We start from the raw sequence: 12,415 nt of genomic DNA on the forward strand, positions 1-12,415 counted from the left end.
GCAACCGCAAGTCTGTTCTCTATGTCTGTGAGTCCGTTTCTGTTTCATAGATAAGTTCATTTGTGTCATATTTTAGATTCCACATATAAGTGACATCCTATGGTATTTGTCTTTCTCCTTCTGACTGACTTCACTTAGTATGATCATCTCTAGGTCCATCCATGTTGCTGCAAATGGCATGATTTCATTCTTTTTTATGGCTGAGTAATATTCCATTGTACATATATACCACATCTTCTTTATCTGCTCATCTGTTTATGGACACAGGTTGCTTCCATATCTTCGATATTGTAAATAGTGTTGTGATGAACATTGGGATGCATGTATCTTTTCAAAGTATGGTTTTCTCCAAATATACGCCCAGGAGTTGGATGGCTGGATCATATGGTAGTTCTATATTTAGTTTTTTGAGGAACCTCCATACTGTCTTCCATAGTGGCTGCACCAATTTACATTCCCACCAACAGTGTAGGGGGGGTTCCCTTTTCGAGGAGGCCCATTCTTTAAACCAGCCCATCAGAGGGAAGAGATTGTTTAGTGCTCCACTGCAATGCAGCCCTGGGCCAGTTGCACCGCTAAACAAGGAAAACCATCAGCCATGAGGATATGCATGTGATGATAGCAAATCAAGGTGATTCACACACACACACACAAATGCTGCTTGGTCCTGGCGAGTTCCTGGGATTTCAGAAATGACATCCTACCTTGCATCCCAGGGAAAAAGTTTGTAACTGGAGCTAAAGGTGAAAAGCTTGTCTGTACTCTGAAGAGCTTGTTTTGCAGAATAAATTTCAGATGAGGATAATTAAACCACTTCTTGGAGAACTGAGTCTGATTTCACTGGGCCTTTTAGTATATAAGATCTTTCATCAAGTGACTTTCATGGTCCTGATTGGAGCCCACTAATTATCCCAACCAGCTATTTTCATCGAGTGCGCATCGTGGTGTGCTGACGTGCACATACATTCCAGCTCTGGTAAGGAAACAGGAGGCATCCCGAAATGCTGCAATCAATATTAATGTACTCGAAATCACACTTCCATCTGTTTCTGAATTAATAAAACACAAGATAGATGTCCTCATTTCCCTCTCTCTTTCTCTCTTTTAGCAAAATGCTTCAAAAGTCGCTCAGATACCATCTCCATGGGTAGGCAATGGAAAGTAAGTATCTTCTGAAAATTACTTTTTCATGAAAATCAGCGATTGAATAGACCCCAGATATTTGGTATTGACAACCCCAGGTGGAAAGGTCAGTTCTGAATCTACAGTCATTTTGGTGCACGCAGAATTCTAGTCAGGTTTCAGCTAATAGCAGGACAGAAAAGTTTAACATGATGTGATTCCAAATTTCTTTCACTATTTGATCTTTAAGCCAAACGACGGCCATAAAAATATCAGTTAATGAGATGGCAAGCACCATGCCATTTCGGGGAGGCAGGGTAAAGTTACCTCCACTGCAGTGATTTTTCAATGATTCACTCAGTAATGAAAGACCAATGAAATATTCATTGATATATGGTAAGTGCTTTAATAAGACCAAAGGCATAATAGTGCTGAAAATATGAAGGCACTTCGTCAGCCAATTATCTGAGCCTTCATGATGATTTTTATATTAATACTAAAATACCCTGACCTAAAAGTAAAAGCAGCTACTCTACTGCTGGTCTGAGGCTCAGTGAACGCACCCACTCTGCGGCTGTCCTTAGAGCCCTATCTGCTCGGGGCAGCTCAGCCCTCCAGCAGTAGGGCAGGAGCTGGGAAACCAGCTGACGTGGGCCAGAAGCTGCCCTTAGCTCCCAGGGTAAACTAAGAGAGCCCCTTCCTCTCTCTACAATGAAAGGGCCGGACCCAGTGATATCGGAGGCTCATCTGAAGACAGGTTCCTTTTCAGAGGGCGATTTGGAATCCTAGTTCTGTGTCAGCCCTGAACTGGCTATACATGCCCACACTTAACTGCTTGAGCATCCATTTCGCCTGTGATTCCAATACCTCCCTCACCACCCCAAGCCCACTTCCCACCAGTGGATGTTTACCTTCACAGAGAGCTGGGTTTTTTTCCCCATTTTTCATCATTTCAAAATTCTTATGTCTCTGATCAAAACACTTTCTTGAGCAGTGAAATAGTCTCCTTTGCCACTTTATAGTTTAAAGCACACTCCCGAAGCAGTGGGATTGTGAACTCTAAGATCAGAAAAACATTCAGAGTGAGGGAACAGATCCATTAAAAACTCCGTGTTAACTCAATTACTGTATTGAAAGAAGTACCGTTCAAACTGTTGAATTAGGTCTCACTCTTATACTGACGGACAAAAGTGAAAGAACGCTTCTCTCTGGAAGCTCAGAAAATAAAAATAACTATTGAAAGGCCCAGAGAAAGCTATTTTCTCTGAGCACGGAGTAAAGCAAGGGCAAATTCAGGTAAGCAGCCATTAAAGAATCATTGGAAAAAAAATTTTTTTTAATTCTGCAACGAAAGAACTCAAACACATTCTAAGCTTGTGAAGTCACATTAAAAGCCTCCCGAAATGATTTTTAAAGCAGCTTCTGTCTGAAGAAAGCACATTCCCTTTGGTAGTCCAGAGAGCTTTTGAATGAGGCAACTCAAAACGGTTGCCCAGGGGTTACAGCCCATTCATTCAGCAAATACTTTGGGTACATTTCCCTACAAGAGACCTGGGACACAGCGGAATTCCAAGGGCTCCCTGCGCTCGAGAAGCCCGCAGTCCAGTGGAGGGAGGTGACAGGTATGAACAAAGTTCTGCAGACACCCAAGAAAAAGAGAGCGTGGGCCTCCATGGGTGGTCAGGGAGGGCTTCTTTGTCTGCCAGCAACACTATAGCCTGCTTCCCCCAGCGAATGATGACAGCTGGCCCCGCACCAGACCTCTCACGATGCCTTCCAGAAGCAAGCTTCTCTGACCCTGACCGTGAAGAAGCAGTTGGAAGAAGGAGAAGAAAAATCCGCTTGATATAGAGCAGGGGTCGGCAAACCTTTTCTGCAAAGGGCCAGATAGTACATATTTGGGGCTTTGCCGGCCCAGAGGCAAAACCGAGGGTGTCATGTAAAGAGAATATAAGAGAAAACAAGTTTCCACAAAAATCTTACTGATGAAATTCAGAATATAATAGCAGTTAAGTACAAGTTTTATAATACAAGTCTGTTCAAGAGAGGAATGGAATTTTGAAAAAAATAACATTTTGCGTCCCTGGCGTTCAAAGGTGGCATTCTCGCTCATCCAATTGATTGCAAGTGTCCATCTTCTCACACCATTTATAGCTCACAGGCCATAAAGAAAGAGGTGGTGCGCCAGCTTTTTTGACCTCCACAGAGAGTCATGGAAACCATGTCATGGAGAGTCTAAAAGGGTGGGGCAGCAGTCTCAGATGTCACCCAGAGAGAATAAAAAGAAAGAAGGCTGGGAAGGCTATGGAAGGAGGAAAGAATGAGCCCATCTGAGGCCTTTAGAAGAACTCTTTCAGTAGACAGGTGGCCGTGGGTACCATACTGAAAGGGTTGGAAGAGAAGAGATATCTCCACATGTTTGGGACATTGGCCAATAAAAAGATTGTGAGGAGTTTGGTGGTCACTGGAGGGGACATGCCCATCAAGCAAAACTTCTCCCCAAGATTAGGGAGGGCTGTGCCTGTGTGACCATGGCATGAGCTTGAGGGGAGTGGTAGGAACAAGCCAATGCGGACTCAAGGGTGAGGGTCAAGATGGACGCCCAAGTCAGGTGAATCCTTTAGTAGAGGGAGTGTAGGACTTTGAGGTAACTTGATGGAATGGAAGGAGAGTGGACTTTGGAGGAAAACAGACCTGCTTTCAAATCCTGGCCCTTCGACCGATTTGCTGTGTGACCCTCAAAAAGGAGCTGAACTTCTCTGAGCCCTTTTGCCATCTGTGAAACAGTGGTGGCAGAAACTCAGCCACAGAGTTGTCACGAGGCTTAGAGATAATATCGGTGAAGCCCAGAGCACTGTGCTTGGTGCACAGCAACTTTAACAAATAGTGGCTACTGCCACTGCCATGTTTTGTTGTCATTGTTACCTTTTTGAGTTGGAAAACCTAAGTGATGTCGCCCCTAGAACTCCCACAGCTCTTGGTCTATACTTCACTTTTGGCACTTAGCCTAGATTGCCAGAATTTAATGGATTTTCCTCCTCATTAGACTATTTGCTCATTTCAATAAGGGGCCGTTCATTCTTTTATTCACCAGATATTTATTGCATGCCTACTGTGTATGAGACACTCTGCCAGGCACTTTACAAACGTATACCCTCTCCATGTGCTGCTGTACGTTATTCTTCTTCCCTCCCCAGAGCACCTCATATGTAGTGGATACTACGTAATAGCAGAGGGATGGCTGGAAGGTAATCAATTCATTTATCTAACTGGTATTAAGTACATAGTATGTGCACCAGGCACTGTTCTAGATGCTGGGAATGACGCTGGATGAAATAGACAAGGATCCCTGCCCTCCTCAAGGTCACATTCTTTTGGAAGAGAAAGGCAGTACAAAAAGAGTGCATATGCTAGATGATAAATGTCATGGAGGAAGTCGAAACAAGGAGGGGGGATAGAAAGGGCTGCTTGGCACGGGGCAGGAAGATCCTGAATAGGGACATTAGGGAAGGATGATGGGAGAGCGAGCCATGCAGGTCCCTGGGGGGAGTGCATTCCACGCGCAGGGACCGCCACCACCTCCAATGGGGACATGACTAGTGAGTACCGGGAACAGCAGGGGGTGAGTGTGGTTGGGTGGCAAGGGAGCATGGTGGAGGCCCAGGGTGCTCATGCTGTGAGTGGTCGGAAGCCTGTGCTGGTGTGTACACGCTCATGGCCACGTGCCACGGACGTGTGAAGAAAAGTACCAGATCTGAAGCAGATCCACAGAGGGAGAGCTGAACGACGAAGCCCAAGCTGTGGGGAGAGCCAAGCTGGAGTTGGAGGCACACCAAGATGAGCGCGGCAACAGCCCTCTTGTAGCCAGAGGCACAGTGTCTTAGGCAGGTTTTGATTTGTGGATTTCACGCATCTGATGCCGTGTGCAGGGTATGCAGCCGTGCTCCGCGCAAGGTCAGCTCACAGAGCCTCGTGTCAGGTCAGTCGTGACCAAAACCGAACGCATGCCCTCGCTCTCGTCGCCTCCACTGCTGATTATTTAAAAGAAAGCGCCGAGTGGAAGGGAAAGAAAGCCCCTCAAGAGCTCTTCAACGTTATAAACTGCAAAGGCCTTTTCAGGATGTAGGAGATAAACAGAGGCGATTTGTTTCCCCTTATGACTTCTGGACATGATCAGAAATCACTGAATCCAGCCTTTTCTGGCGGTCCAGGGAAGGTCCAGCGAGGGGAGGGGGCTCGGGAGCACACGGTAATTGTACGTAAGGCAGGCCCAGGCTAGAGTCCCGGTCCCTGGGATTCCAGAACTTTCCCAGCACCACACAGTCCCCCTCTCAACATTGGTGACACTGACACCTTTGCAATCTTCTCTAGAGATTACAAATGAGGACGTTTTCCTTTCTGGCCGTAAATTGACATTTACGGGTTAATGACCACCACTGGGGGGAAAAAGACTAGAAAATAGCATTTGCAACCTGCCATGACAAAACAATCCAGCATTCACTGCTTTTTTGCTAACACTTCTGTGCCCAGGTCCCTGAGTTTAACCATTCCCCTGACCGCACCCCACCTTGAAAGTAAATCTTTCCATCAAGAAGTATCAAACATCTCAGAAATTATAAACAGAGCAGGAAAACCTTCACACCCTCTTACATCACACAAGTGCAGAGCACTTGCGCGGAGGATCCACTTTCCCCCTCATACCAGAACGTACCAGAAGATATACTCTGTTTGCGGAAATGGACCAATGCCCTCCCGTGGCTGTAGGCACAGCCTGCGGGAGTCTCATGCGACTGCATCAGTTGAGTTGCTCCCAGACCGAGTCAGCCCCGCTTTGGCATTTTGGTACGTGGTGACTGCCGTTCCCCCAAATCCTCTGTGTATGCAGTCTGTCAGGGAGCGCATCTGTTCTAGGAGCAGGGATTGGCTCTGAGGAATACAGCCTCCCTGGAAAGGTAGTTGCCAGCAGGTGGCTGGTAAAGGGGAGGGGGAGTGAGAGAAGGCTCCTGATGATGGGCAGAGTGTGTTGGGAGGAAGGAGGGGTCCCAGACACAGCTCTCCCCCATTTCTCTTACTCGCCCAAATGTTCAATCATAATAAAGTGGTGCATTTGCCTGGGCAGTCGTTCGAAGGCTGGCTGAACGAGGACAGGGAGGCTGGGGGTGTGTATAGGTCTTGCTCGTGGGCTCAGGCAGCCACCCAGCCTTTGGGACTGTCCCTGACCCTCCATGCGATGTGCAGCCAGCCGGCGACTTCTTCTTGCTGATATTAAAGAATTAAACAAAAATCTACCTCCGAACATTGGCCCTGCCCAAAGTAGGAACTCCCAAAACTTCTCTTTATAACCCAGTGTGCAGGTGAAGTGTCAGCAATTAACAGCCATCCTGTAGCACGTCTTAAAGAATCCTGAAGAGATATTCATAATCTTACTTTTTCCAGCTTCCTTAGTACTGCTCCTTGGGGGGCTTTTCAGGATTGCACTTTGCTTATTGTGGCGACTGTATTTGGAGCAAACTGTCACCATGGTTTCCACAAACCACTTTGATAAGAGACCAGTATTGCACATCAAGCCTTTTCTAAGTGCCAATATCCATTCTGGCAGCAGGTAGAGAAATCATCATAGCTCTGAGCTGATGCTTTCTCTGGAACATCAGAAGACTTGTTAGATGTATTCAAAGTAAGAGCTACATTTGTGGGTAGAATTAATGCCAGAGAAAGATTCACCCAGCTCTCTCTGTGGTATTTTAAAACAAAGTAGCGATGTGCATGGAGTCATCAATGTTTGCCAAAGGCAGTCAGACTTCAGTGTTTAATGTTAGAAAAGGAGAAGGATGGCTCATTCTACAGCCTGGCACTGTGGCCCTGTGTGGGTTGGTCTGATGAGGCAGGAACAGGGTGATAATAAGTTTTCTCTACGCTGGGGCCTCTGGAGAAAGCTACTGTGCTGGCAAAAGCCATAGGATGTCCTCTGAGAGGAGTCGGTGGGATGCAAGAGCAAGCTTCATATATGTTCACCATGCTAAAACTCACTGTGGCAAACCACGTCCTCATGAGGTCCCAGTGTGATGAGGGAGGCCTAGAACGCCGCTGTCACTCTTCCCGAGCAGCCTAACAAAGCCTGTCTCTTCCCATCCCCCAGAAACACTCCGTCCCCAGTGTCTCTCAACAACGTGTCTCCCATCAACGCAATGGGGAACTGTAACAACGGCCCGGTCACCATCCCCCAGCGCATTCACCACATGGCCGCCAGCCACGTCAACATCACTAGCAACGTGTTACGGGGCTACGAACACTGGGACATGGCCGACAAACTGACAAGAGAGAACAAAGGTATGCTGGTCTGCTCGACCCATTGCTCACGGGCCATTGTGGAGTCAACTTGCTTTCAGTGGCTTGAGTTCTCCATAGTGGCCTTCTCTTTCTGTCTGATTTCCAGGGCTACATGAGGGAAGAGGAGGTTAGCTCAGGGTTGACGTGGTGACCAGTTTTTGCTGAGAGAGTGAAAAAGGCCTAGGATTGAGTTCTCTTTTAAAGTTTAAAGTAATTTGAGCTATGATGTGTTGGCAAATGTCTGTTTCACATTTTCACTCAATGGTAAGGATCAATACAGAGAAACAGAGCAAAGGAGAAAAGAATGATTTGCAGATTAATTGGGATTAAGACACTTGGCTTTTTTTGGGGGATGGGGGAGGTGAGGTTGAACCAAGGCCTTTTACCTTCGTTATAATCGTCAGCTCCAGTGAGTACATGACAACGTGGCTTGCAATCAGCTAGTGTTTTTCACCCACTGACACCTGGGCTGAAGGATCAGGGCCCTGTTCATGGGAACACATGAGGTTGGCTACAGAACAGATGTGAGGAGGACCCTGCTTCAGGGTGAGTCAGTGGTCCTCAGCCCCTCACGCTGCCATCTGTGCCCCTAGCTGTCACACAGGTTCACCCCAAAGCCTCCTATCCTCATGAAGATGGGAAGTCCAAAGCAACCATACTTTTGCCCTGGCCGTTCAGTTGACTTCGGTGATTCTGGCCCAGCAGTCAGCGACAGACCCACTCTAGTCTAAGTGAGGACAGATGTGGGTCTTTCCGAATCAGACTGCAAAGAGGTGACCTGTGGTTTAGAGCAGTAGAAACATCTGACTAGGTACAGGCAAGAATTAGCATCTCGCGTGGGCCAGTGGCTCCTGCTGGGACATGATATGGTACAAGTTGCATGGAGTGGGCTTGGGTCCCAGACAGTGACAGGACTTTCTTGGAATCAGGCTGGGGCTGCAGGCTACCTAGATGCAGAGGGACGTTCTCGTGGGTTACCTACCGGCCCCTCCTCCTGGCTGCATCTCTATTGCGGCATCGCTAAGCGGGCGGGGAAACTGTCCCACAGAACTAGGAAGGGTGCAGGTTTTGAAGCCTAATCATTTAAGCTTGAATCCTGTCAGGCACTGGCTGGGTGACCTCAGGCAAGTTACTGAAATCTGTGAGCTACTCCCTAGCTTCCAGGATGATGATGAAACTACCCAGAAGCATGGTAGACACGGGTGGAATAAAGTAAGATGTGTAACTCACCTAGCATAAAATATCAGGTGCAAGGTAGAAATCCTACAAATATTTCTTTCTCTTTCCTTACTCCATATGATGATATATCTATATAATTGAAAGATTCTGTGGCTATCAAAGCATATTCCATAATTTGGGACTCCGACCCCTTGACCCAGCTCTAAACTTTTACTGACTCCTAGGGCTATTTGCATGTGTTGGTTCTGTGTGTTCATGCAGTAATTTCTATACGCCAGGCGCTGTACTATTTGTTTTATCATTTGTTGTGTCATTTAGCCCCATTTCCTAGCTGTAGAAACTGAGGCTCAGTGAGATGCAGAAATTCACCCATGATATCACAGCTTATCATATTGGAAGCAGAAATTGAATTGAGAAATGTCTGGTTTCAGAGTGTGAACTTTTATCCTATAGGATGCACTGCCCATCTAGAGGGCAAGATTAACAACGGGTCCTTGGAAACCTTCAGTGAGCTCCTGTCCTCAGTTATCTGAGTAATGGGCAGTTCGTAACTTGTCCACTTCCCTAGGCTTCTGGAAATCCAAAGACAACTAACCCAGACAACCAGGCCAATCCAAGGGTTCTAGAGTTGCTCATGAAGGCGTAAGCATCTTAAGTCTTGCCTGGCTTGTCGGCCTCCACTCTTCTCTGTCTTATTTTGTATTGGTAACTGCAGAACTGTTCAATATTTATGGATTTCCTTCATAATTGCATCCATTTTCAAAATCTGTTAAAGTAATTGCTTCTAAATTAACCACAGAACTTTCCAGGAGCAATGTAGCGGCTGGGCTGATGTTTGACTGAGATGGTGTGCATCTTGGCCTTAGCACAGTGTGTCAAGGAGTTGTTCAATTCCCTGACTAATATTGAATCAAAATGACTCTGTCACTCTACCAGCAGAAAGATGCTGCATCCCGCTGGTGTGGTCCTAGGGCTGTACCAGGGGCCGGGGAGAGGACCTAGTTTGGAATCTTCTGTTTGCGACCCTGAGTTTCACACACTTTGTCATTTCTGAACTGCTTAAAGTGGGGGATTCTTCCCACATCTGTCTTGTCTACATAGACATGGGGAAACTGAGGCTCTTCCCTTTTGATTGGTACTCTGCCTCCCACTGGAGACCACCATGCACTTGCACCTTTTTCCACCCAATCATGCAATGGAGATGGCAGAGGTTGGCTGTCCCAGTGGAAGGTCTCCACCCCTGCCCCATGTCTGCCCACCTGTACAGCTGCAGATGGCTCATTGCAGAAGATTCTGGTGCTCAAATGGGCCAATAGGGCTGATTCTGCCCTCTGGCCTTTGTTCTAGAAGCCCGGTTCCTTACCTTCCCAGCTGCTGACTTGAAGCACTTATTAAAATGGTGACCTGGGTACCCAGTTAAGAATGCCACCTGCAGACTTTGTGCAGAATATCCAGGGGACATCCCGCTCACATTCACTCGACAACAACTGGGTCCTTTAACATCTCCCTTAATATTGTGTTATGGAAGAAAGTATTTTCAATGCCGAAAGTAATTTACTCCTTTATCAGCAGAAATTACTTTTATTGCATAGTACAGGTTAAAAAGTATCACATAATCAAATGAAGCTGATATGTGGAGAAGGAGCCCATATGTTATACATAACGTGAAGAATCAATGCATTGTTTAGTGAAATACCATCTGCTGGGCAATCAAGCACACATAAGCCATGCATGGAAATTGCTTTCCAAGAAGGCAGGAGAGCATCCCAACCCCTTGAAGGTTGTCTCCAGCGCCTCCTCCCTCCCCACAGCGAGATTCCTCAGCCCCAGCCAGCACAAGAGTGATTTCCTCGTGGCTGAGGGAAGAGGACGCCCAAGAGCTACCTCCTCACCGAGGTCAACGCAGTGCCAGACGGACGTGCAAAGGGGAAGCCTAGCTGGTTTCTAGACATCATAGAGTTTTTCCCACATACCTCCCACCCTGCCCCAAAGCAGACAGTCTAAGACTCGGGTCCCACTGCTTAGTAGTAGGGCCTCAGTGCCGTTCCTTCCCCGAGTCAGCTGGAGGGGAATCGGCCAGGCAGTCTTACCATCCGTGTGCCGGGGGGCAGGGGGAAGTGCTACGCGACAGATCCTTACAGGTCATTTTCCTTCCCTAAAGGAATAAGACTTACCAAATCAGATGCCTCCTAGACATTTATCTGGCCTTAGAGGCCGATGGCGCTAATGGCTGTCTAGGCTCACCAGCTGTATCTACGTCAAGCCAAGAAACATCGATACTCAGTTCATTTAGACAAAAGGGGAAGAGAATATTTTCAATTCCATAACATATAGAATGAAAAACAGCTTGGTATCATATAGACCATGGCTCCCTACCATTTTGTGTATAAAGACCCCTTTCTAACTATAAATTTATCATATATAAAAATACAAATTCCATATTTTATATAAAATATATTTAGATACATTTTATTTTAGATACGTAATTTTATGTGTATGTTTTCAATATATAAATATATGTTTCTAGAAACATATAAATATATAGACAAATATATTTTATAGGTAATATATGCATATTATGATATGTGTGTGTGTGTGTGTGTGTGTCTCACAAACCTCCACAGGATTGTAATGTACTTTCAGAATCTGTCGTCTGAGAAAACTTACTATGAATTAACAGATTTGAATGAATTTGTGTTTCCTTAACCACAGTAACACAGACTTGATTTATGCTGTGGAGTGTGGGGCGCTAACAAAAGATTAAAATAATAGAGCTTGATATCCATATGGAGTTTGGGTCACCTAGTAGGTCCTCTGGACATTTGTGTCGAATGAATGAATGAATGAACAACGGATAACTTGTCCAACGCCCGCATGGTTGTGGTCCTGCTATCGTTCAAAGGCCTGACTGAGGTCTGCTCTGATTTTCAGAATTCTTTGGCGATCTGGACACGTTGATGGGGCCCCTGACCCAGCACAGCAGCATGACCAATCTCGTCCGCTACGTTCGCCAGGGACTGTGCTGGCTGCGCATCGACGCCCATTTGTTGTAGTGGGCGCGCCCCCACCTCCAGCACTAGTGGAACTCCACTCACTGGGGAAAGTTCTCTTTGATTATGTTTGTTTTTATGCTTCTTTTGATATCTGTGAAAAACAGAAGTCATTGTAAGTGGACACTACACCTTGAGCAGTGTATCTTTTATCACTTAGTCATTTTTCAGTATTTTATATGCATTTCACAGATCCCACCATCCTTTTGTGCTTGATGGAATGACACAGTCCCTACAGTATTGTTTTAAGTCCACACTACCCACAACAAAGAATGGAAAGCAATTGTGAGAACAGGTTCCTGAGAAGTGAAATGGAATGTCATATATAGACATATATATATGTGTATATATATATATATGTGTGTGTGTGTGTCTATATATGAACACAGACACAGAGGACCTGCAAAGATTCAAATTTTCAGCAATAGCCATTCCCCAAACTGCGCTCTTCTGTCCAGACAAGAACATATTTCAGAATCCTTTGTTAAACTTTTGTGGTTCCCACAGACTCGGTTTTCAGATGAGAATTTTCATTGTCGAAACCCACTGGTTAGATGTTGTAGCAACATCAGAGAGTCAAAATGAAGAAGATAAATGAGCACGGCAATGCCACTCTGAAATGCAGCCAGAGGACTTTTTAGTTAGTACCCCTTTCCTGATTCCCTATTTGAAAAACTTCAAGGATGAGAAGGAGTGGCAACATTGATGTCGACAACTTTAAGGCATCAGCTGGCATA

General features: G+C 46.0%; 1 protein-coding gene across 4 annotated transcripts in view; it reads left to right on the plus strand.

Moving 5' to 3' along the window:
* The window catches only part of AFF2 (ALF transcription elongation factor 2), a 486,511-nt gene extending 474,704 nt beyond the window's left edge, over positions 1–11,807 (plus strand). For all 4 annotated transcript variants that reach the window (XM_082445730.1, XM_082445732.1, XM_082445731.1 and 1 more), the window contains 3 exons: positions 1,109–1,161; positions 7,259–7,449; positions 11,560–11,807. In XM_082445730.1, coding sequence (XP_082301856.1) covers positions 1,109–1,161; positions 7,259–7,449; positions 11,560–11,681 — 366 coding nt within the window. In that variant the 3' untranslated portion in view covers positions 11,682–11,807. The remainder of the gene's footprint in view (positions 1–1,108; positions 1,162–7,258; positions 7,450–11,559) is intronic.
* Positions 11,808–12,415: the final 608 nt, after the last annotated feature.

This window comes from Balaenoptera physalus (assembly GCF_965194825.1).
Source record: "Balaenoptera physalus genome assembly, chromosome: X".
Lineage (NCBI taxonomy): Eukaryota > Metazoa > Chordata > Mammalia > Artiodactyla > Balaenopteridae > Balaenoptera > Balaenoptera physalus.